We start from the raw sequence: 24,593 nt of genomic DNA on the forward strand, positions 1-24,593 counted from the left end.
TGAGGCTAGCAAAGCTGAGCATCTCCATGGACTCTGCAAAACCCACATCTCCACGTGGAAACGGAGGCTTTTTAGGTGAGTCTTGGATAAGAGTCAACTTGAGTAGTGGTCCAGAGCCTGGCTCACTTAAATACCTTTCTCCCAGGCCTCAGTGAACTGGCTCTTTCTAGTCCCAGGCACCTTCAACAGTGCTGAGCACTGGGGCCAAGCTCTCACCTGGGGAAAATCAACCCTGAATGCAGGAGAGGCTAATAGGAGAGAAACTGCAGCCCCAGGTGAAGCTGTGGCTGGAGATGAGGACCTGTCAAGAGCAGGATGGCTGGCCAAGGCCAAGGTGTGTCTCTGTCCCAGTGGTGCCTTGTTAGGAGGCAGGAACAGGCATGGACAGTGCTGTGTGGGCAGGAGCTGGGCACTGCTGCTGGCTACAAGCAGCATGTGAGGAGAAGATGAGGGGAGAGAGAGTAAGTGTCTTGGAGAGGATAGGAGTGACAAGGGCAAGGTCTGGATGTGTTAGTGATGGTGTGAGTGCAGCCCTGTCAGTGCTAGCCTTCATCCCAAGTGATGGGCCTGACAGCCTGGCCAAGGACGAGGCAGGAGAAGAGGGCAAGAGGGGGAGGGAGCTTGGTCCTTGGTACCGTGACACCACACAGAGACCCCTCTGAAGGGCCAGGTGAGCAGAAGCAGGAGCATCTCCTTCTGGGTACCTTCAGTCGGGGCTGTGGGGTGAGAGGGGTTTGTGCTGGACATTTTCCCTTTGAGCAAGGCACCAGGTGACAGACCCAGCAGCATCCTGCTCTCTCCTGTTTCCCATGCACTGAGCCTGGCCGTTGCCTCAGCTCTCCTTCCCTGCAAAATGTGTTTCCCTTGCTGCTTACCTGGGGGGAGAGCATGGGCTCCGGCTAGGCTCTCCAGTTAACAAGCCCGCATCCCATTCCCGCCAGGACACTGGGATGTAGCAGTGGTGTGGCTGGGTTTAGGGCTGCCTCCATCAAAGAGCTTGTGGCCATGTGTTCCCTGCTCTTTGAGCCTTTGGGACGGGCAGAGCCAGCCTCAGAAGGGCATTAGGAGATGGTGTCCCTGCCCAAGCTGTTTGTGGGGTGTAAGACCTCAGTGCCAGGGTGGCTTGCTCTGGGTGGGGGCAGCCTGCATCCCTGGTGTGGAGCCAAATGAGGGTGAAAAACTAGTGAGAGCTGTGCTGAAGCTGAGAGCTGTCCTGAGCATCTTCCTCTGGGGAGAAAGGTGTAAAGTCAGATTTCAGGTCCAGGTCACTGCCCCTCATGTGAAATGGGCAGAGCTGGACTGAAGGGCTGTGAGGAAGAGGGGATGCTTGAAGGGTAGGAGTCCCACTTTTCCACAGTACGCTTGCCCTCCAGCAACAGATGTCCAGGTAGGAGAGAACCTCCGGTGTTTAATAACCCTCAAGGAATTTATCTTCCATCATCTTTGGCCTCTTTTGTCCGCTGGAGCTTCTGCAACCCAGCATCCACTGTTTGTGGTGTTCAGCTGTTCCTCGGGGAGAGGCCGCTTTTGCTCAGCCCTGTCACCCTTCCCTCCCTGCTCCTGCCGCGGGGGCTTTGGGTGGGACAGCAGGGCGGCGAGGCACGCTGCGGCGTCCCCCCGTATCACCCCCAACCCCTCCATAGCCCCCGCGGGGGTCCTGCTCGGGTGGGCGCTGCCGTGCAGCGGCGGGCGCGGAGCTCCCTCCTCCGGCCCCACGGAGCAGCGCGGCCGGCCCGCGGGGCTGCAGCCGCACGCCTCGGAGACAGCCGGGGGTGGGCAGCAGGGGTCCCCGCTGATGCGGAGGCGGGGGGGCACGCAGCATCACCGGGGCGGGGCTGACAGGGGCTGGCGGGGGGTCGCGGTGACCCCCGGGACGGCGCTGCCGGCTCTCCCCGCATGCGGCCGGGTCCCCAGTCCCCTCCGCGTTTCCCCCCGCCCCCCCATACGCTGCCGGTGCCTGCCCCCTCGATGCTCCGTTGATGCTCCCCGGTGTCCCGCGCGCCGTTGCTAGGGGCCGGTTGCTAAGGCCTTTGCCAGGCCCCGCCTCTGGCGCCTGCGCAGCGCAGTCCTTCGCCCACGTGACTCGGCGGGAAGATGGCGGCGCCCGCGGGACGGCGTGTGCGGCGCTGAGCGCGGCGGGGCCTCGCCTTGTGCCGTGTGGCGCCTGTCTGCTGTCGCTGCCATGTCGCGGCTTATCGTGAAGAACCTTCCCAACGGGGTGAGCCCGTCGCATGGGTGCGGTGTCTGCGGGGTGGAGGGGGACTGCCGGCTCTGGAGCTGGGTCTGAGGGGGGACGCGGGCTCCTGAGCGGGGGGAGGCCCAGGAGGGGAGGGGGTCCGCCGTGTGGTGGGGACGCGGGGGAGCGGGGAGATTCTAGGGAGAGAGGGTCCTCCGGTCGGGGTCCGAAGATGTGCTGGGGAGAGGGACTCTGAGGGGTCCTGGAGGTGTGCTGGGGCGGGGGTCCTTGTGGGAGAGCGGGGAGGCTCCCTTGGGGGTAGGATGGTGGGGGCCTTTGGGCAGGGGGTGCCCCAGGAGAGCTCAGGGGGCCGCCCTGGCGGGGAGCGGGCAGTGTGGGGCATGGGCTGGGGGAGAGCCGCAGGGAAGGGAGCTGGCAGCCCCTCAGGCCGGGGGAGCGGCGCTTGTCGGGGCCCCGGCCCTTCGCTCGCTGTCAGGGAGGTGGGTGCAGGTGCTCGCTGTGCTGCTTTGCTGCCACCTGGGTCCCCCGTGAGGTCCCACCGGGCCTGGGGTTGAACTGGGGGCTTCACTGTGGCAGGCCCTGGGCTCCCCGAGAGCTGGGTGCCCCCTTGAGCTGCAGGGGTACTACAGGTGGAGATCTGCACATGTGGGGGTTCTTGGGGAGATGAAAGGGTTCGGTGGCTCATGTGTTGGGTTTTTGTTCGTGTTGCTGTGAGACTGTGTGGTTCCTACAGCACTTTGGAAGCCTGTTGATAGAAAATGTTTTGTTTTGGACTTGTCCACAAAGCGTGGCTCTAACTGTATTACATTTCTGATTTGCCTTCCTGCTGTCCTTCTGCGCTTCCCAGATGAAGGAAGATCGCTTTCGGAAATTGTTTGCTGCCTTTGGTACGCTGACAGATTGTTGCTTGAAGTTCACCAAGGATGGCAAGTTCCGGAAATTTGGTTTCATTGGCTACAAGTCTGAAGATGAAGCTCAGACAGCCCTGAACCATTTCAACAGAAGTTTTATAGACACTTCCAGAATCACAGTGAGTTGATCTTTAAAAATACCTCCTTTTGATTCTTAAGAAAGTTTGTCATTGGAGATTTTGGTGGTCTTAGGGGTCAATAGCTGGGGGCCAAGAAAGTCTAAAGATTAAGTCCCCTGCAGCAAAATAGCAAAGCCTGGTAGCAGGCCTCATTGCTGGTGTCTCAAGCAGGTACTTGATTCCCATGGGCTGTGTTTGTGCACTAGCAGTGAATTCAGTGCTGGCTGGAACAGCGGTGTTAAGATTTTGAGCTGTCATAATCTAACATTTTGAACTTAAGCTCATTTTTTTCATTTCAAGTCATCCATCTTGTTCTGACAGAGAACAATTCATGATAAAACAGGAGAACTGTGCTTAAATGAGCACAACAAACTGTTCCCCATGTTGAGTGAATATGTGGCTCTCTGCTTTTAAAATGAATGTCTGTATGAAGGTGCCTGTTCTTATCCTGCACATGCCCCCTCCATCCTGTCAAGGTTATAAGAAAGGTTCCTGATGGAGGCTTATCCAGCAGTTAACAGAAGCATATGTTTAATTAAAGATCTGATTATTTTCAGGTTGAGTTATGCAAGTCTTTTGGTGACCCTTCAAAACCCAAAGCATGGAGTAAACACTCTCAGAAGGTCCCTACCCCAGAAAAACAGACCAAGAAACCCATGGCAAGTGCAGCTCCTGCAGGCACAAAAAAAGTGAGTCTTGCTTGTTCCTGGAGGCTCTGGTGTATGTCAGTGACTTGGCGGCGAGAAGGGTAGCCTGGTGTGTGGAGAAAAGGACAGAGTAGCTGGGACAGTGGCTGTTGGGAGTCCTAGTTCTGGTATTTTCTGCCTTAGGATCTGTGTTCCCTGTGCCGTTAGGTTACCTGAAATTATCTTGGCTATGCTTCTAATGAGCCTTTCTAAAAAAAAAATATGATTTTTTCTTCCCTAGGATAAAAAGAAGAAAGATCCTGTGGAAAACTTAAAGGAGGTGAGTTGAGGTTGAATTGCAATCCCTATATTGTTGCTAGTTTGTATTAAAAGCAAGAGCTGAATAGGTATTTTCTGTACTGTTTCCCATGCTTTCATTCAGGCAAGGTATATGATTTAACCAACTCAGTGACAGTCAGATTCTACTATAAAAAACCATTATTTGAACAATCCCAACACTGAAGACCAATTTTTTAGTTGTCAGCTACTCCTGTGTGACCATGCACTGTGTCCAGGACAATCCTGTTTGAACAACTCTGCTTTTTAACCCTATGTGAGTTTGTCATGTTTAACTTGTATAATTTTTTTTCTTGTTAATGTTTGTTTCCTTCTTTAAAGTGCTTTCTAAACATCAGTTACAAAACAGAAACAGTAAGACTGAGAGATCTCGAGAAGACTTTAGTCACATTAAGTGCTCACCTTATTACTGTGAAGCGAACTCCCCTTAAGGGATTTTTTTTATGTTGCTGGGAATTAGATGATATCTTTAAATTCAGACTTGCTGCTAGTTCTTCACAGCTTGTGTGCTTATTTCTTTCCCAACAGTTGGAACAAGATGAAACATTCCAGGAGTTTTTGGTAGTTCACCAGAAACGGTCTCAAGTGGCCACTTGGGCTAATGACACTTTGGCAGAGGAGCCCAAGAAGGGAAAAGCAAAGCCAGCAGCTGATTATCTCAACTTTGATTCAGATGAGTCTGAGGAGCTGAGTGAGGATGGGAATGAACCCTCTGAAGATGAGGAGGAAACTGAAGGTACTGAAATGAACTATCGCCCTTTGCTTGTCTTTGTCATGGTGAATGAGAGCAGGTGTGCTGATAGGACCCAGCTCTGAGTCTTGCCTACAAATGGAGACAGTGTAATCAGGAAGGTGGTTTCTCAAGCATGGGATTCATTCTGTGTGCTGTGGATTTATGGTTGTTTTCCCAAATTTGTGGTAATGTGGGAAATGCAGTTTCTGATATTAAGGGGATGGCATTTGTGCTTTCCCCTGGGTCCTTAAGTCAATGTCTAGGCAAGAGTAACAGGGCAAACATCTGCATTTTTCCCTTAAATGCTGTCCTAGCCTGCAGCTTCTTTCATCTCCAGGGTTTCCAGAGCTGGATGTGGTTTCTAAAGAGAAACCGTTTTTAGTAACCTATAGCTGTTGTCTGTGAACTTGTCTGGTCTGCCTTTGATGCACATTTCTGTAAACGGTGTGTCCTTGCACCCTGTCAGATTTGATGAGAAGGGGCAGAGTTCAGTGTCCTGGATCCTGAAAGGAAAACGGTATCCTAGTGGAGCAGTGGGTTAACTTAGAAGACTGAGAAATCTGGGCTGCAGTTTGGTGTATGTTGTGTTAGAATCCAGTCTCCCTGCACCAGTAACTAATGTGGTTTTGAAGCTTTTCTCCTCTCTATGTGGTATTTCCTTATGCTGTCCTATGGCTGTGAATGGCATTTTCTCTGCTGCTTCTCATCTTTCCTTGGGTTAAAATGTAGGTGTGATCAGTTGATCTTTGGTAGAGGGGTGTTGAGGAGAAACTGCTTCCTCTGTTCTTTTCCCTGCAAAACTAAACTAAACAATCGAAAATCTTCTCCGGGGTCTACTTAAAGTATTTCATTAAAATGGAGTCAAAATACTTTGCCATGGAATTCCTCAAGCTCCTTTCTGAATTGTTCTATATGTGAACTGTTGCTTTGAAAAACAGTGATCCAGACTGTCAGTCTGGAAGTGCTGAGATGAAACTGCTCTGCTATTCTCAAACTTTTCCTTTCCATGGAAAGGGTAAAGGAGAAGGAGGTGTGGTTCTCATGGTTGTGTCAGTTCTCAGCTTTTACCTGGCTGAGGAGAGTGCAGCAGCATCTGTGTGCAAAACTTCTCTGGTCTCTCCAACAGCAAAGAAAGGAGGTAAGAAGGCAGCTACCAGCAAAGACCTCTCGGATATGGATTACTTGAAATCTAAAGTAGTCAAGGATTCGTCCTCACCATCCAGTACAGAGGAAGAAACAGATAGTGAGGAGACAGAAGAGGAAAGTGAGAATGAGGAAGATCTGGGCACTGCAGAAACCATCAGCACCTGCACAGATAAAAGGGGGAAGCCAAAAGCCCAACAAACACAGCAAGAGAGAACAGTGGAGAAGAAGAAAAAAGGGCCCACTCTAGAGGTATAGCTGAATTCGACTTTTGTCTTATCTAAAGCAGGAGCTGAAAGCTGGAAAGCTGTGGGACTCTGTAGGTACCAGCTTTCTTGGCTCACTGGGCTGGAGCCATTAAACTAGTTTGCTGGATCTCCTGTGAGTATTTCTTGAATTCCCAGAGATGGGACTTCCAAACAGGTGCTGCTAATGCACTTCTCGGAGGCTTTTCTGTTTTTCCTGTGTCAGTCTCTGTGTGCAGGAAACGCTGTTCTGCAGAAATCAGTTTTTAGTGACTGGGTTTGAGTATCCGAGCCAAACCTGGCACTTCCTGCCTAGCCTGAGGCAGCTGCAAGAATCTCTTGATATTCTCTTCCGCTCTTCAGCCTCCTGTTTGTTGGAGAAGACTGGCTTGTTCTGCTATGGGTTTTTTTGTTATTTTTCACTCAGCTTGCCTTTTTTTTTTTTTTTTTCCCTCTCCCATCTCTGTGCAGAATCAAGGCAGCACAGCAGAAGCCAGTACACCATACACAGTGAAACTTCGTGGTGCCCCCTTGAACATCACTGAGGCAAGCTTTGTTACCAAGCTGGGAAGGGAGGCTCAAGGGTGTTCTCAGGTGTAATGTGGTGTGATCTTTGCAAAGGCTTCTATCTTCACTTATGGAGCTGTTTTGAGGGTTGTGCGGGTGCTTGGAGGAACTTTTGAACTGGCTTTGTGCAGATACGTTGTGTGTTGCACATGGTGTATTCTTTTTATCAAGTACAGAAACAACCTAAGTCTGAAACCTGCTTCTTCCTGTATCTGAGAACTTACTTAATTCTAATTCTTCCTGCAGCAAAAAGTTCGTGAATTCTTCTTGCCTTTGAAGCCAGTGGCAATCCGGATAGGAAAAAATGCCCAGGGGAAAAATACAGGTAATGTCTGTATGTGGAAGTGGGAGTTAGAGGACCTCTCGGTCACACCTCTGCTCTCTTCATCTGCAATTCCAAATTGGTGGCTCATGTCCTGGTTCTTACAGACCTTTCTATGACTTTGCAGCTCACCTGCCCTAGTTGCTGTCCATACGATGCCGCGGGCAGAGTTATGTTGGCTGTGCTCCCTTAGGAGTAGCAGCAGGAGCCTTTTCTTTGATGTGTCTCTGGAACTTTCCTAAATATCCCAAACCACACTAACGAAAAGTCTCTTCCTCTGGGATAGCTGCAACAGCACCTAGGGACTTTGCTGACCAGTGCGTATTGGCTGCAGAGCCGTCCTTAGCCAAGGTGGCTCTCCTGACAGGCTGTGGCTACTGGAGGTGCCCATCAGGAGGAGTGTGTTGCTGGTCATCAGAGCTGGCAGGGAACTTGGCTATGTGCTGTTTTCCTTTCGTAGCCTAACAGCGGATGCGCTTTTATTTGCTCTTGGAGACACCTGTGAAAGCCTACTTCAGCTGTTAAGTCAGGCTTCTTTGGTTCACATGTAGAGAATAAGCTTTTAAAAGGCAGCCTTCCAGTCTGACATGGCCATTTTCAGGCTGGATTGAAACTTCAATGGGAGCTGAATGCTTTATCTATAGGAATCTATATTAAAGAAAGCCCAATTTACCCTTAATTAGCCAATTAGTCCCCACATGATGCTCAGTTGAACCTTTCCTTCCTCCAAGGTTATATCTTTGTTGACTTGAAGAGTGAAGCAGAAGTGCAGAGAGCCTTGAAGCGAAAGAAAGAATACATAGGTAAGGGCTATTTGTTCCTTCTTGTTCTGGCTGATGTTGATGGCAGGGTGCTCAGCTGCTGAAGTGTTCACTGCAGAAGTATCTCCTGTTTCAGTTTTTCTCAGGCAGATGGTGGGGGTGATTTCCTGTGCTCAGCTGATGTGGGATAAACCAGGTGCCGTGTCAGGAACGGCATAGAATTGGCGAGTGACTGAGCTGTGCGTGTTGCTTTTTGGCTCTCAGTTTTTGTCATGTGCTTGAAGTGTATCTTACTCTTGGTATAAAAATGATACTGTTCAAATCTGGTTGGGATAGTACAGGGGATTTGTACAAACGATCCTGTAAGCCTGTGTTTGAAACCTGTTCTTGGCCTAACCCTTAGTGTACCTACTAACATTATATTTGCAATAATCCTGTGTAGAATGGGAATATCTACTTGGAAGCCTGTGGACTAGGTTGGCACAGGCAGAAAGGCTGGAGCTCTGTTGCTGCTGTAAGCCCAGGCTCTTTGTGCATTGATATTGATTGCCCATGGCCTTGGGAAGCATCTAATGTGCCTCTGTGTGTGTGGATTAGGTGGGCGATGCGTTGAGGTATTCCGATGCAGGAATACCACAAAAGAAACTGTTACGGCAAAACCTGATAAGCACACATGGCAAAGAAGGAAGAGGGATGATGAAGAAGAGGAGGACTTGTCTGAATCGGGGAGACTCTTTGTCAGGAATCTTCCTTTTACTAGCACTGAGGAGGACTTGGAGAAGATCTTCTCCAAGTACGGTAAGTATTTGCTTATCTGCTTGGGATTTGTAGGGCTACGTCGTTCCTTCATGCACATGGAGGTTTTCTTGCTGGGTGTGAATGGACAAAGCTGTGTGTCCAACACATCTTGAATGTGGACTGACTCCCATTGCCTTTGTTGCCTGCTGTGGCTGCTCAGCTTTGTAATGATGCTGGCTCCGTGCTTCTTTGCTCGAAGCACATACTGCTGCGTGCATCTGCCCTCGCCCCTCTTGTCACATCTCGGATGCAATGGTAAAAACTCTTGCCAGTCAGTGAAGGCTCTGAGTCCTAGTGGCATGGGGAGGAGGAAAAGATAACCAAAAGCACCTGCTGCATGAAATGCATGCAGGAGATTGCTGGATACAATAGGTAAGAGGTGAATCTCTGAGGTACACCCCAAATTCATGCTCGTGTTTGGCATGTCGAGTGGGAGTTTGAAGCTTCCCTTTTCTAGCTCAAAGTTAAACAAATTTAAAGTTGTCTTGGCGTTAGAGTATCCTGCGGGGGAACACAGTGTTAGGTTGTGGAAATCTTTATTTCTGACTGAAAGTAAATGCAGCTGCTCAGAACTTGCCTGATTTGTGTTGTGTGTCAAAGTCACGTGGTGCACAGCTGGACTTGGGGTGCTTTTGCTGGACCTGCCTTGTCAGTCTGCAGTCAGCTGCTCCTCACTCAGGCTGGTGGCTCACCACACACCCTCTGCAATATCCAGGGCTGCTCTGCCCTCCCTGGCTCCCCTCCTCCCCGGTTTTGGCCAGGAGGTGCCAGTTCAGAGTGTATGATGGCTGTGCAGGACATCTGTCATGGTAAAGCCTTGCCTTTTGCAGGACCCCTCTCGGAGATCCATTTCCCTATAGACAGACTGACCAAGAAACCCAAAGGGTTTGCATTCATCACCTATATGATTCCTGAGCATGCGGTGAAGGCCTACACAGAAATGGATGGGCAAGTGTTCCAGGTACAGTGACTGATGGTTTTCCTGTGGTATTGGATTGCAGCTGGTGAGCCTGTTTGTTAATAATGTGACCAAGTGTTTGCTTCTGTCCTTGGCTGGAAAGGTTTAGTTTCTTTTACCTTGCTGTATGGGAACACTGGTACTTTTGGTAGAGTAGCCTGATTTGAACAGCCTTGCAGGTACCAAAATCTGAACTAGAAGTGGAGTCTCAGTATCTCACATTGTGTAGCTACTCTGACTTGCAGTAACGTCTCTTTTGGGAAGGAAGGTTCCCTCCTTCCACTTAGGAAGTCCTGCTTGATAAGTAAAGGTGCCAGAAAATCTCCTCCACTCTGCTTAGTTCATGAACGTCTGTAGGTTATTTTGGAGCTGCTGGACCTCTTCTTCTTTTCTTCTAGGGTAGAATGATGCATCTTTTACCATCCACAATCAAAAAGGAAAAAATTGAAGATGTAGATGCAGAAGAGACTTCCTCCTACAAAAAGCAGAAAGAGGCCAAGGATAAAGCCAAGAGTACCAGGTACAGAGATGTCTTGTAGTGGAGCAAGACAAACACAACCTGCCAAATTTCCAGGTGGCAGGAATGCATGTGGGGTCTTTGTGAGGGCTGTATAAATTACCAGAGTCAAGAAAGCATCTGCTGTCTAGCTCTCTTGCCTTTATCTCTCTTACCTACTTGATTCCTCTGTGTTAGTAGCTCTAATAGTTCAGTGAACAGCATAACTTGAGAAAAACATGGGTTTGAACAGCTTTGAGTATGATTTTTATTTCTCTGGTGTCTAGTAAGTTGGTCTGATGCTGTAATTCTTCAGGGTAGTGGTTTCAGATCAGTTGGGTCTTTCTACTTGGCCACCTGTATTTCTAAAACTTGTAGGAACTTTTTCTTTCTATGTGACAGATTAATTTGAAAGTAGTGGCTGATATTTTCAAACTTGAAGGGAAAGGAGCACAGCCTTGCTTGCTTGGGCTTTGTGCTTTTAGGAAACCAATTGAAAAAGCGTGTGTTCCTCTGAGCCAACATCTGAGCTTCCAGCTGTAACTGCAGAGCTGTGACCTAGGTTCTCTAGGGAAGAAGAGCTAAGCTGCCTTTCTGTTTACTCTCCAGTCACATCTCCCTCATCCTGTCCCTTCTCTAAGAACATTCTACTCTTCTTTCGCTCTAACTCTGCACTCTGGCTGCTAATGGTGTCATTCAAAGCTGTTTTTTACCCGGGACTGTTGAATAGAGAGACACCAGTGGAAGAAGGGACCGCGTGACTCTGAACCTGGCTCTTCTTTCTCTTCCCAGCTCTCACAACTGGAACACATTGTTTGTGGGGACAAATGCCGTGGCTGATGCCATTGCTCAGAAGTACAATGCTTCCAAAAGCCAAGTGCTGGATCATGTGAGTTGGGTTATTGATCAGCTAGGGTGGGAAATCACTTTCCTATCTGCTTCCTTGTGCCCAGGGCCTTCCTGATCTTTTTGTGCAGCAAAAGCTTCTGTGGTGCTGTAGCTTCCCTGTGGGATCTGAGCCGAACAATCCCTTTGTCACTGGAGGACAGTGACACTCCCAGCCTTCCTTCCCACTCTGCTTTTCTATGGCTGAATTTTGCATTTCTACATAACTAGAAGCTGATGGAAATTTATATCCTAAAGTTCAGATCCTTCCTGGAAATTTCATTTTGCTTTGGGAAGCACTCTGACTCCAATGGCAAAACTCCCAGCAGCCTCAGAGGGAGCTGGAGCATTTCACCTTCAAGGTTTCTGCCAAATTCCCTTTGCATCTGCTTCTGAGAGCAGCAGGAATAACAGGTGACTGATGTTCTTGCAGGAGAGTAAAGACAGTGTGGCAGTGAGGGTTGCTCTGGGAGAAACTGAGCTGGTCCAGGAAATTCGCCAGTTCCTCATTGAAAACGGAGTCAGCCTGGATTCCTTCAGTCAGGTGAGATGCCCAACTGGCGGCAGCTACGTGGACCTACCTCTTCTATGTGATGATCTAATCTTAGTGTCCTCAGCTTTCTTTGAAATTAGTAGTTAAGTCCTCAGTGTTTTGCGGGATCGAACCCTCACATGGGTTAGGAAGTATTCTGTCTATTTGAAAATGCAGCTACCCTCGGGATGGTTGAAATACATAGTATGATGTCTTCCAGTATGACAGTCAGCTTGCTGTGGGCAGAGGAGGAGTCCTGTGTCTGTACCAGGGTGGATGTGGAGCTGAAACCTCCATACATGAGCATTTGTGGAACAGGGAGCTTGTACTGGGGGGGTGAATCTTATACAAAGTGTTTTCCAAGTGGCTGTTGGCCCTCTTGGATCCTGGAAAGGGATGAAGTGGAGTGAGAGGGCACAGTGTGTTAGATCATCTTTAGTTGGTAAGATACTAGGTTTTGCTTTTTTAAATCCCATCTCCCCTTTCTTTCCCCGCTGAACATGGCAGGCGGCTGGTGAACGGAGTAAAACAGTGATCCTGGTAAAGAACCTCCCAGCCAGCACAAGTGTAGCGGAGCTGGAGGATGTCTTTGGCAAACACGGGAGCCTGGGCCGGGTGCTGCTGCCAGAAGGAGGCATCACGGCCATTGTGGAGTTCCTGGAGCCAACTGAGGCAAAGCAAGCGTTCACCAGGCTGGCCTACTCCAAGGTGAGTGTGGCAAGGGGTGGGCTGCTGCCTGGAGAGTGTGGATCTTGGCTAGTTGTGAAGCTGCAGAAAGGAGTGCTTGCTACAAATATGAGGGGCAGAGGACTTTTGAGGAAAGTGAGTTATCCCAGAGCCACTGCTGCTGCCCTTGATCCCTTGGGTTTAGGGAGATGTCTGGTGCATCCTAGTGCAGCAGTGGCTGAGTAGGGCTCTCAGCCTGCAGGAGATGGCTGGAGGAGGGAGCTGTGATGTTTCTAGAAAAATCTCGGTGGCCTGGAGAGGGTTTCTTTTACCTTTTGCAATACAGGAGCGGTCCATGGTAGATTGTGGTCCAGTGTGAGGCTGGATGCAGACTGTCCTTCGGTGAAAGAGTTTAGCCATCTGAAAAAAGTTGCTCAGCTTTTCCACTGTTGTTTTCCATTACGGAGTGAAAGCAAAATAAAGCTGAGAGCAGAGCTTTTTCTTGCCCTCCACCTTCCTTTCTCTCCTGTGTTCTCTTTACAGTTTCATTCTGTGCCATTGTATCTGGAATGGGCTCCCATGGGTGTCTTCTTCAGCCCAGCCCCTCAGAAAAAAACCCTTGAGGCTCCAGAAAAGGAGGGCAAAACAAGGCTGGTACCTGGTAAGAACTTCGACTTTGGGACAGAGAGATCTCTGGTTGTTCCGTTGCTCCTTTATGCATAAAGCAGCAATGCTGATATTCCTGACCCTTTGGGGATGAAACCAACCCAATGAAGTTGTCTGCACAGCCCTTAGTGTCACCCTGTCTGTGGTGCGTTAGTTAATCACGTCACACAAGCACTGTGCTTGTTCCTGCCCCTGCTTCCCTTGCCTCCTGGGTGCAGCGTGGGCAGTGAAGTGCTGCTTGCAGTGCACAGGCTCAGTTTGGACTGGGCTAACAAACACAGGCTCTGGGAAGAGATTTTTGGTCTAGTCTGGTCTTGGCAGCAGCTGTTGGGTGAGCAGTAGCTGTTCTCTGTAAGCTGGGCCTGACCTGAGCATGTGTGCTGTTACGTGCTGTGCAAGGACAGCTCTTGGGATGGAGCCGGGGGGACTTCTGCACACCCCTGGCCCAGTGCAAGCTCTCCTCGTACAGAATGAGGGAAAAATAAGCCTAGAAAAATCACTGCGGGGGCTGCTGATGTCAAAGGGAGGTACATAGTTTACCCCGTCTGAGCACAGTCAGCTGTGCTGTAGGGGATGAAGCCGCTCTAAAAGACAAGCGGTCTAGCGAGGAAAGGAGCTGATGAGTCAATGCATGAGAGAAAGCGAGAGAGCACGCTTGTGTGTATTCTCTGATGTCTAACAAGGGCCTAGTCCCACTGCAGCCTCCACTTCAGTGCAGGATCCAACAGGTATCTCCCCACCCTCCCGCGTGTGCAAAAGCTCAGTAGCTTTGAGGCCTCTTCATTGTGTTAAGTACAGTGGAAATTATTAAACCACGTTAAGAGTTGGGAAGAGGGAAATGGATGAATGGGTATATGGATGGAGAGAGTCAAAATGCAGTTGGCAAAGCCTTTCTCCTTGGTAAGGCCAACCGCAAATGCCAGATGATGTGCCCCCTGAGCAGCTGTACAGTACTAAGGTTGGTGCCCCAGAAGAAGCTGTTATGCTGACTGCTGAATTGCAGCTTGATTATTTGGTTTTCTTTTTACGGATTTGTCTTTGCAGAATCCCACAACAAGATTTGTACAAAATACTGTGTGCTGCTGTTGACCTGAGTGTGGTTTGTGGGTCACAGAGTGCGAACTCTGGAAGTGTTAATGCTATAGTGAAGCCCTTTAAGACCACAGCCTCAGTGCTGGGTGCAGTTCTTCATTGCCCTTCGGTATGTGTTTGGGCTTAACAGACCATATTTCTTCACATGCTGATGGGGTAGTTCTCGTTTCATGTCCTGCAGATACGTATTAAACAGAGATGAGGTTTTAGAGCAGCACAGAAGGATGTTCAGACTCATTTGGGGCCTCTTGCCTAGTTCAGCGGGTGTCTGACTGGGTTTGGTGGGACAATGAGTGCTGGGGAAGCACTACACTCAAAGAATAGGCAATATTTTAGGTTTTCGTGGGGACATGTTCATATACTGTGTGTTGAGCTTGCTTCAGTCCATGTCTGCCCAGAAGGAGCCAATAGAGGTGGCCTACTCCTGCTGGGCTAGTAACTGTTAGCTGGGGTAGTGGGTAAGCTCCCCCAAAACTTGGCTTTGTTATATCTTACAAGGTTGGTTCATTCTCTTTTTCAGGTGAAGCTATAAAAGGCTCGGAGGAAACAGCAGCACAGGAAGAAGAGGAGGAAGAAGAAGAGGAGGAAGAAGAAAGCATCCCTGGTTGTACCTTGTTCATCAAAAACCTGAACTTTGCCACCACAGAAGACACGCTGAAGGAGGTGAGCTATAAGCGAGGAGAAGGGACTGGGTTTTCCTTAGCACAGTCCACCCTGATGGAGGGGGTTGAATGTGGGGTTGTGGGCTGGACTGAGGTGCCTGATGGAGTAAAGCCCCCACTCCCAGCGTGGGCTAGAAGAAAGGGCTCTACTCTGCTGCAGAAGGCAAGGGGCAAGCTGTTCTCTACCTGTTGTGCTGAGGATAAAATGTTCAAAGGAGTTGTATTGCAGCCAGTATGACCTAATGGGAGATTAGGGAGCACTGGATTGTACTGGGACTGGGAACCTCTGCTTTGGGTTTTCAGGCGTCGGTTAAGACAAAATGTATCTGAAACAGTTTTGATGGGGTTTAATTCCACCTCGGGACAGGTGGAGGCAGTAGGAAATCTTTTAAGACTCCTCATTTCTTATGCTTTCTGTGATGCTTTTCCTTGGGACAAGCATTTCTGCAGCTGTGATTCTGCTTTGTGTGTTAAAGCAATAAATAAATAAATGATAGTTTCACTAAGATGTGCTTTTCATCTAAGCTTTTACCAGCATTGAGCTGTCTGTGCTGCTTTACCTCAGTAAAGCACTTGGGAGAGATCATAGCATTTCTAAAGCCACGTGGGATATTAATAGCAAATAGGGAAAAGCAACTGGGAATTGTCATCTCTGCCGTTTTTTGTAGCCATGGAAAATGCCATGTTTCATGGCCCAAGAATGCTGGTGCAATGTCAGTGCTTCCTCGACCTGTGCTTCTCTACCTTGGGACTATGGTACTGTGTAGAGACCCTGGTCCACTTGCGTCTGGGAACAAATGTACGTGTTCAGAGGAGGGCTAGGACTCGTCCCCTCTTCTTTTTCTGCCTTCTGGCTGCAGTTTTACAAGGGAGTCGAATAGGTGGTTTGCAGCCCCTGCTGCCCTCCAGTCCGTCCTGCGTGTCCTTGGAAAGAGCTGTGTTCTGGGGGCATCACAGGAGCCACCCACCCCTAAGGTCCCTACCCAGCTGAGGGCATCTTGTAACCCATAGTGTTCCTCCCAAGCCATCCCAGATCTACGCACAGTTTCTGGGGAGTGGTGGAGGATCATGTGTGAGTGTTGGGAGGGTATATTTGTACAGAAATAATTTTATAATAGAAGACACAGCTGCACTGACTGCTTGTCAGGCGTGTGCTGTGGGAACGTGGACCTGTGAGCATGTGCTCCTGGCTCTGGAAGAGGGCTACATTGTCACTCGAGTTGCAAGCCTCTGACAAAAGGAACTGAATCACGTGTCCAAATTCCTTGCAGACATTCTCCAAAGTGGGAGCTGTGAAGAGCTGCACGATATCCAAGAAGAAAGACAAAGCAGGTACTCTAGATGTTGCTGTTCAATTCCTTCCCTCGGCTGGTTGCTGAGGGCTCAGGTGTGGCATTGCTTTAGCATTCATCTGGCTGAGCATTTGTGTTCTCGTTGGCGAAATCCTTAATATTTCTAGAAGTGTGCCTGTTGAAATGGCTGAAAGCAGCAACCAAAAATATCCTGGGGTTCAGTCTAGAAGGTTAAGCTCTATTGTGGGATTTGTGGAGACGTGGCCTTCTTTTGAGATAGAGATAGAGAAGCCAACTCCTTCAGGATCACAGAAGAGAGCATGATGCAAGTTGAAAGGGACCAGTGTCCCACAATGATTAAAGCTGTGTATGGCATGCTTTATCCACAATAACGGCCAGGATCTTCAAGGATGCCTGGCTGAGTACAGTGCTGAGTGGGCTTCGTTCGCCTTCTGCCTGCCAGCTTCAAACTCAGCAGGCTGTGGTGGTGAGTGGTTATGCCTGTTGCATTGACTGCACTTGCTTTCTGAGTGGTTGGACAGGGAAGACTGCTTAAGGCAAGCCCTGGCTGGATGGCCTGTGCCTTCTTTCCAGATTTTAGGTTAGGGAGTTGAACAGCTTTGTGGGATTTTGCCTTAACAGAGCTCCTCTTGCATGGGATACTTGAAAACTCGGATCCAGTGAAAGAGGGAAAAAATAAAGCAAACTCTTCAGTACCGTTTGCATATCTGGCTGTAGGTATGTTTCTGACCAGACAGCAACACTTGAGTCTAGGCTGATCTCATACCGCCTACCAAAGTGATCCCCTTTGGTCACTGTGGGGTCATCTCCACAGTCTGCTACCACTGAAGTTTTGAAGTTGGAAACCAGACGTGGTTTTGCTCTGGTTTTCCCTTTCCTCGCTCAGCCTTATTTATGGCTCTTGTACTGGTCAGCTGTTCCTCAGAAGCGTGGTGTGACTGTAGGCGCTGCAAACCTTTGGTGTACAGGAACGTGGAATAGGTGTCTCCTCCTTCGGTGTGGAACTGGCAGCTGCCCGCCCAGGTTTATAGAAGTACTTGCTCTTTCTGTGCCTTACAGTCCTCAAAGGCATTTTGTCTCTTAAGCAAAACTTTGTGATGATGGGAAATAAAGCATGTGGCAGTCCAGACGGAAACAGATCTCATGCTCGGCTCCCCGCAGTGGTCAGTAACCAGCTGCTTGCCAAGTGTTGGCCAAAATGTATTTCTGAAGCAGTCGCAGATCAGAAGTGTCTCCTCTGGGGACCAAACTGCAACCTGCATACTGCTGTCCTGCAACAAAAGTCACACCCGTTTCTGCGTTGTTGGCACATTTTCCAAATGAAGGTCTTGTTTCAGTCGTGAGGGAAAAGTCCTGTGTATAAACAAATGTTTGTGTGTCCATAATGGGATAAGTTACCTTGACTGTGACCAGCAGTTGTTTTATAGGACTTAGTGGTTTATTTAAGGAGATTGCACTGAAATTAGGCAAAGCAAAAAATCTGGTTTGCCTGCAACACTGGTTATCTCTTCTTCGACATTGGCACCAAACCAAGCTGTTCTAGAGCAGGGTCTTGTCAAAACAAATCAGAAAGGGGTGCTTGGAAGGAGCGTTAGGGTCAGGGTTTGGGCAGGCTGGCACTTTGCCTGGGGTATTAGTTTGTCCCCTCCCAGTTTTGTCAATCAGCGCTTGCTTGCTCTTGATTTGTTCTTAAATCTTTTGCTTAATATTGTCACTGTTGCCTGCTAGTCTACTGAGTCCCCTTCCTCTTCTGACAGGCACTTTGCTTTCCATGGGATTTGGATTTGTGGAGTACAAGAAGCCGGAGAGTGCGCAGAAAGCCCTGCGCCAGCTCCAGGTAAGCTTAAACGTTGTCGGTTGGATTTCTTTCCTGAGATGGTGGGCAAAGGCTTGGATGAACTGTGAAGTCCAAAATGTAGCTGAGGATGCCAGTGCTATGAGTTACACTGTGCAGACAGAGAAACCTCTAAAATGGGCCAGATCTGTGAGGGAAGAGGGTGTGTAAAGGGACAAGACCTCATGCAAAAGACTGTTTCCTAGCACTGGTCCGATACAGAGGCGGCAGAAAATCCGCTGTGATTGAAGTTTAACAAGTTTATTCTTCAAGGTGCCCTTTGCAGAGGTAATGGAGACCCAGGCCCCCACTTGCAACGAGAACAAATATTGCTCAGTAATTTAGTGCTGCAGAGCTGGCTTTACTGTCTGTGACTCTGCCATTGCTGTAGGGTCTCCCAGCCTCCCGCCTTCTCCATGCCACAGGGTCTGGCTGCACTCTGAAGGAATAAATCATTTTCTCTGCTTCTAGAAAAACATCCAGGTGTTTGGTCCACACTAGCAGGGTGGTGTGGGCCACACAGCTGGAGTGATCCCTTTCTATCTAGGCAGATGTGAAGGAATTACTCTGTGTAATCTGTCCATGTTCAGTGACCGCAATCTGTGTCACCTGCAACAGGTAGTTATTTCACATTCCACAGCCTAGGTACTCTTGGGGGTAGATGTGTGTTCTCCATCCTGTTGAAAGGCAGAATCCCTGGGAAGAGAGAAACAGGGAAATGGGTAATTCGTGGAGGGAGTTGGGCAGCAGGCTCCAGGTTGCTGGTGTAGTGCCTTTGCATCTCGTGTGCCCTGCCAGGGATGGTTAGGCAAGAGGCTGTTTGTTTTCAGTGCTGAACTCTAGGAAGTTCTTTGAGGCACAGGAAGCGAGAGACAGAGGACTGTCTTGCTGTATTGGCTGCTGATGGCCGACAAGACATCCCTGGCTCATTTCCGAACAAATAATCACACAGTCCTTGCCTTGAAGAGTTTGCAGTCTAGAGGTAGAGGAAACCATAGCCCAAAGCAGTGAAATGGCTCATCTTTGCCAGTTTAGCGGCAGAGCTGAGGCTGATGGACAACTGGATCAGGGATGTCGACTGCTGCTTCAGTCAGTCAAGCTGTCTCCAACCTCATAGCAGAAGCCTTGCCTTGCATGAACAGTGTTCAACAGAGAAAAACTTTGGCAGGGAGAAGGCAAGGAATGTATGCGAAAAAGCAAGATGTGAAACGCTGTGCTTGTATCTTGGAAGCTGTTGTGACTTTGATATTTTTTTAAATTATTTATTTAATTATTTCCCCCCTCCCCTGTTTTTTCCTTGTTTTATCTTATAGGGCTGCACTGTAGATGGCCATAAGCTGCAAGTGAAAATCTCAGAGAGAGCTGTAAGGTAAAGCTTATGTCTCACCTCTGTAACATGCTTACATGTTTGGTAGGTTCTTTGCTTCTTACCTAGCATCTCTGCATCATGAGGGATATGATCACTAGTATTTGGACTGGTGAACACATCAGACTTTGCTGTGCTTTACTCAGAGTCAATTCAGTCAGTCTTGAAAAAAGAAATGGTGCAAAGGTGTTCACTCACTAAATGACATGTTTCCCTATAAAATCCCTAAGCAGCGTGCAGTAGCGGGACCCCAAAAATGAGCCCAAAGTGAGAACCAGGCACTTGAGTTTTCTTCAACACTTGAGGAGAAGGCTCCTCTAAAACCTCTGCTTTGGCAATAGTTTGATCAGCATTGCAAAATCAACTGGTAGCCCACATTCCAGTGTGTTTAAAGAGTTTTTGAAGACAAATATTCTCTGGGTAACAAAATCTTTTACCCTAGTTCATCAAGGAGAACAGGAGCTTAAGAATAATGTTCTGCTGCTAGTTCTGATTAAACAAATAAAGACAAACAGAGGTTTCTTTCTTGCTTGAAAAAAAATAATTGGATTTAACTTCTTTTGTTTGGCGAGTCAGGTGCAGAGGAGCTGGTTACTTCTGGATCAGTTTGCTTGGAGTTTGAGATCTGCTTTTTAGGATTTCCTTCTGAGCGTTTAGTCAGTACAGAGTCTTCAAAGTACCAAATTCAGAATTAATCCAGATGTTTGAAGGTGAATGTTGGCACCTAAAACCTGTCCTTTAGACGCTTTGGGAATGCTGCTGGAGGAGGTACCTCTTAAATGTCAAAATTTTTTTGAAAATCTGGTCCCTGGGGACCAGAAGCAGTCTTCACAGCTCCCTGTTTGCACTTTGTATTTCAATTCTTTAATAAACAATTTTCGTCCATTTTGATTTTTAAAATCCCTTCAGTAAGTGTCCAGCCTACAATGTGCAGTGCTTTGCTTTATGAAATAAGCTGCTGTGTTTTGTATTAGGTAAATTCTTATCTTGTCCAAATGCAGTACAATTCTGAAGTTTAAAAAAAATTTCAATAATCTATTAAAAAGTTAAATTTGCTATTTTCTAAGCTAGTAAGAATAGGAATCAAAATTAGCTTACGTTAATGTGTTTTTTAAAATGTATCAAATAGTATGGTCTCCTGACAATTGAATAGACAAGATTTGATGTGAAAGCAGAAGTTAGTGGGAAGTGTGAATCCAGGCGTGCGGCCTAACATGAGGTTGCAGTTAGCAAGCTGGAAACTTTGATTTTTCTGATGTAGGATTTAAATCACTTAAATTCATTCCTTCTCAGTGTACTGCATGACACTTCCATTGCTGCCACCAAGGATGTCGACGTGAGCTAGCTGGCTAATTTTTCTGCATTCCCAACTTTGAAGGAGCGAGAATGTGAGGAGTGTTTCGCTGCATCATGATCCTTACCTTCCCTTTTTGTTGACTAAATAGGCCGGCTGTGAAATCGTCCCGAAAGAAACAAACCGTCAAGAAGCAGGTTACTTCCAAGATCTTGGTCCGAAACATCCCGTTCCAGGCCACTGTCAAGGAAATCAGGGAACTCTTCAGGTAGGAAAGCACTTCGTCAGGTCTGCGGAGTGCTCTGGGCTGGAGCTGGTACAGTTTTCATACAAGATCTTGCTATCGGATTGTAAATATTATCAGTTTGGTTTTCTTTGTGGAAGCGAACAAGTCTTTTACTGAATGTAAATACAAATGGCTTGGCAGGTTATACCAATATAGAAATTTTGCTGGTGAGACAGAGATCACTTAAGCCAGCATTTTGGCTGGAGCCACTGTGAGCTGTCAGGCCATGGTGGCCCATCACCGTGCAGCAGCCATCCACAGAGCTCAGAGATCTCCCCGCCTGTCGAGTAAATGACATAGCGTTGGATATTATTTTTCCTCTTGCCTGAAAGGCGTGCAGCAGCTATTCCTGATGTGCAGTGCACCTGGCTGGGGAGGAGCACCGAGAGCCGCTGCAGACAGCTGGTGTGAAAGGTTTTAGCTGGGGCTGTCTCCCTCCTCCATCTGCCTTGCCCACGTGATGGTGTAGCTCCTTCCCATCACGGTGGGAGCACTTACATCTTGCTTTCCCTTCCACAAGTGTTTCACTGCCTGTGTCTCACATAGTGGGTTGTTGCCCTGTGGTTGGCAACCCGGGGTCTGGAAGGATGTGGGACTGTGCTGCCTGTAATACCCTCTCCGGCAAGAAATTCCTTGTCAGCTGTGAGACCTGCCTGGGATAGTGCTGAGCGTTGAATAGGGATTTTAGGATCCCGGCTTGCATTCTTCTGTGCGCTGGCTGATCTGTTTTCTTTGTATCCTTAGCCTTTTGTGCAGTGACTTGTTAAGCCCTGTAATGCATCCCGGAAAAGAGGTGAAACTTTGTAAAATACAGCATGCAGGACTTTTTCTGCTCACAGGATGAGAATCTTTTACTCATTGACCCAGGCCATGGTCCCTGCTCCACTGCTGGCTTGCAGAAGGAATTTAGGGGAATCCGTGTCCAGCTCTGCCTGTCTTTGTTTTTCCCATCTGCAAAATAAGGGTGATAGCTCACATCTGCAGGGCACGGTGGATACTGTGTTAGGAGGTGGCTTTTCTGTGTGGGTCTGTCTAAGCAGAAGGCAGGCACTTTGTCCAGCCAGGGCTGTGGCATTTTTTTCCAAAGGGACTGAATGGAGGAATTGCTTAACCCTTTGAAACCCCTGCAGACCATGCAGTGAAAGCTGCCTTGCAAGAAACCATGGGGCAGTGATTTGTTTGTTGTGGGGGGAACTCCACATTTCCCTATGCGTAGTGAATTCCACCTACTTAATTAGCGTGTTATGTTCTCCTGGCTTGACCACAGATGAGGACAGTGGCTGCTGCATGGCTGGTAGGCTGTTTCCTTGCAAGGTGTAAGGTGGGAGGGAAAGCTGTGTGTTGCAACACTGTCTTGGGGTGGACTCTGAGGATTTAATGAACGCAGACCGTAACAGCTCTTGGACTCGCGTTGCTGGAAGGGTGATGGTAGGTACAGAGAAAAGACCCCTGTAGAAGAGCAAGAGGTTTTTCTTGCTTGTGCTGTGCAGCTTGGTTGCTTTTATTTCAATGCTGCCCTGAGAGGCTGTACTGAAACAGGGCAAAAAAAACCCAGACTTCTAAGTCACTGTGCTGAGTTTTCATAGCACATGGGGCACCGCTAATTTAAAACCTAACACTGTGTGGCAACAGACATGACCTTTGTAAAGCTGGAGGAAACAAAACCAGGGAGATCTACTTGCCTTCTAGGGTCCCAGGTTAAGTTCAAGGAGCTTGGGAGGCTTATGTATGGATGGACAATCCCAGCAGAGACTGCGGTGTTTTTTTGGTGTTTTTTCTGGCACCGTAGTGCTGTGGAAAGGAGGGGTAGAGGAGCAGTCTGATTAATACTGCAAGGAACATGCAGCTTCTAGCCGCGTGCGCTGTTGACAGTGCTCTGAGTGATGCGTGAACATCCGTTCCATTTACCTAGGATATTCAGAGATGTGGGTTTTGTCCTGAAAACAAAAGCCAACAGCTTGCGGGGGGGGGGGGGGGGGGGAGTGCAAAAACCACCCACCACCCCTGCCATCCCTCCTTCCCTTCAGAGTGGCTAAAACAAGGCATGACGGAGCACTACTAAACACTTCATCCTCCTAGATTGCTTTTTTGGTGGTTTTTAAATCAGATGCCTTTGCTCTGGAGCTTTTAGCTCTTTCTGCATTTAGTAACCTGTCTTATTTGTATTTCATTATTTATTTATTTGAAGTTGCAAACAATTGCTTGGCAGTGGAGGCAGCAGGGATGGCAGGGCTGCAGGGGGCACTCTTAGCCTGCCCAGGAAAGGCTGGCTAGGGACCACCGCGCCAGGACCGCCAGCCTGGGGCTAGCAAGGGACCATCAGCCTGGGGACCACCGGGCCACACCAGCGGGCACTGCCGTGCAGGGCAGCAGGCCTGGGCCCGCTGAGGTGGGAGGCTTTGCAGGGCAAGCAGCTCCTCTATTGTTTCACATGCTCAAAAGCCACTTTCCAGCCCTGCAGCTGATGTTGTCTCCCAACCTGCTTCCTTCTGTGCTTACTTTTTTCTTTTCTCGATTGCCTGGGCAGGAGAAAAATTAATAAATATACATACATACATACACACACACATATAATTTTTATAAATATATATGTATATGTGTGTATGTATATTACCCCAGCCCAATACATATGTTATGCAAATACATATTTCCAAATATATTTCCCCAAACAAATATTTCCATGTTTTGAGCTTTGGGAAGAAGCTGTGTCTTCCTTTCTAAATGGACCTGCACTAGGTTTTAATGACACTGGAACAGCCTAACAGGGGAGTTGGGTGTTTTGAATAGTGAATTTTGAAAGCCATGGTACCTGTGCTGCTCAGCACCGGCAGTTCAGGAAATCCTGCCCTGGTTGTCTTTATGCTTTTTAATATCATTGTTTATGGATCTGTTGCTTAAATGCTTAGACTTGCCCTGCACCGTCGTTCATGTTCTTACAGCAGCTGAATGTAGACCGTGGCAACCTGTGCAAACTGCAGGGAAAGGCTCTGGGCTGGACCTTGCTGTGGTTTGAAGTGGCTGGTGACATGCGTGCTTCCCATTGCATGACCACATGCATCTTCTGCATCATGAGCACCAGCAGGTTTGGGGAGCTGTGTTCCCCAGGAGTTTCCTCCTGCCTGTCCCCAACAGCGAGGTGGATTCCTGGGAGGAAGGAGGCCATGCAGTTCCTTGGGAAAGGTCTGTAAGTGGGCGTAAAATTCAAACTGACTTTTTTTTCCCCCCAAGCTCATAGTTTGCAGGCGATTCAAAGCAAATGTGGGTTTTTTTAATTTTGGAGTTAGGGGATATGGAGTTGTCATTCTTGGGCTGGAGAAAGGTGATGCTTAATTTTCTTTGCATGAGAGTCATGAATGCTCTCGTTAACAATCCTCTGCCTGCAAAATAAATGTCTTATTGCAGGGCTCCGTGAGCCTTATGTGCAGCCCACCTTCCACACTAGACCTAACAGCTTTGCTGGGGTGTGTGGTGCTAGTTCAGAATGTGTCCTGCCATCATCTTCTGCTGGAGGAGTTGGCCTCTCACACCGTCAAGGGATTTTTTTTTTAATTTTTTTTTTTGACCCGATAGGTGTTATTTTCTTCAGAGGGAGAAATGCTTTTCAATTATAGGGGCTGCTTTTGGGCTAGGTGTGAAGATTTAGCTTTTGTGGGTGTATTTTTTTTTCCCCATTTTTGTTCTTTATTAGATTCTACTCTTATCTTTACTACCTGGAAAAATAACAAAAGATAAATGGTCCTTAGTTCTTTCCAAAGAGCCATAGT

At 48.3% G+C, this 24,593-nt stretch overlaps 1 protein-coding gene across 2 annotated transcripts in view; it reads left to right on the forward strand.

Annotated features, from left to right (window-relative positions):
- Positions 1 to 2,088: 2,088 nt before the first annotated feature.
- RBM19 (RNA binding motif protein 19) overlaps positions 2,089 to 24,593 on the forward strand; it is a 70,267-nt gene continuing 47,762 nt past the window's right edge. For both annotated transcript variants that reach the window (XM_037388651.1, XM_037388736.1), the window contains exons 1-21: positions 2,089 to 2,218; positions 3,045 to 3,227; positions 3,785 to 3,916; positions 4,155 to 4,193; positions 4,739 to 4,946; positions 6,070 to 6,338; positions 6,803 to 6,877; positions 7,145 to 7,223; positions 7,952 to 8,023; positions 8,579 to 8,779; positions 9,610 to 9,740; positions 10,136 to 10,257; positions 11,026 to 11,122; positions 11,552 to 11,662; positions 12,158 to 12,358; positions 12,860 to 12,977; positions 14,595 to 14,737; positions 16,008 to 16,068; positions 17,807 to 17,886; positions 19,197 to 19,252; positions 20,695 to 20,811. In XM_037388651.1, coding sequence (XP_037244548.1) covers positions 2,183 to 2,218; positions 3,045 to 3,227; positions 3,785 to 3,916; positions 4,155 to 4,193; positions 4,739 to 4,946; positions 6,070 to 6,338; positions 6,803 to 6,877; positions 7,145 to 7,223; positions 7,952 to 8,023; positions 8,579 to 8,779; positions 9,610 to 9,740; positions 10,136 to 10,257; positions 11,026 to 11,122; positions 11,552 to 11,662; positions 12,158 to 12,358; positions 12,860 to 12,977; positions 14,595 to 14,737; positions 16,008 to 16,068; positions 17,807 to 17,886; positions 19,197 to 19,252; positions 20,695 to 20,811 — 2,531 coding nt within the window. In that variant the 5' untranslated portion in view covers positions 2,089 to 2,182. The remainder of the gene's footprint in view (positions 2,219 to 3,044; positions 3,228 to 3,784; positions 3,917 to 4,154; positions 4,194 to 4,738; positions 4,947 to 6,069; positions 6,339 to 6,802; positions 6,878 to 7,144; positions 7,224 to 7,951; positions 8,024 to 8,578; positions 8,780 to 9,609; positions 9,741 to 10,135; positions 10,258 to 11,025; positions 11,123 to 11,551; positions 11,663 to 12,157; positions 12,359 to 12,859; positions 12,978 to 14,594; positions 14,738 to 16,007; positions 16,069 to 17,806; positions 17,887 to 19,196; positions 19,253 to 20,694; positions 20,812 to 24,593) is intronic.

This window comes from Falco rusticolus, chromosome 1 (assembly GCF_015220075.1).
Source record: "Falco rusticolus isolate bFalRus1 chromosome 1, bFalRus1.pri, whole genome shotgun sequence".
Lineage (NCBI taxonomy): Eukaryota > Metazoa > Chordata > Aves > Falconiformes > Falconidae > Falco > Falco rusticolus.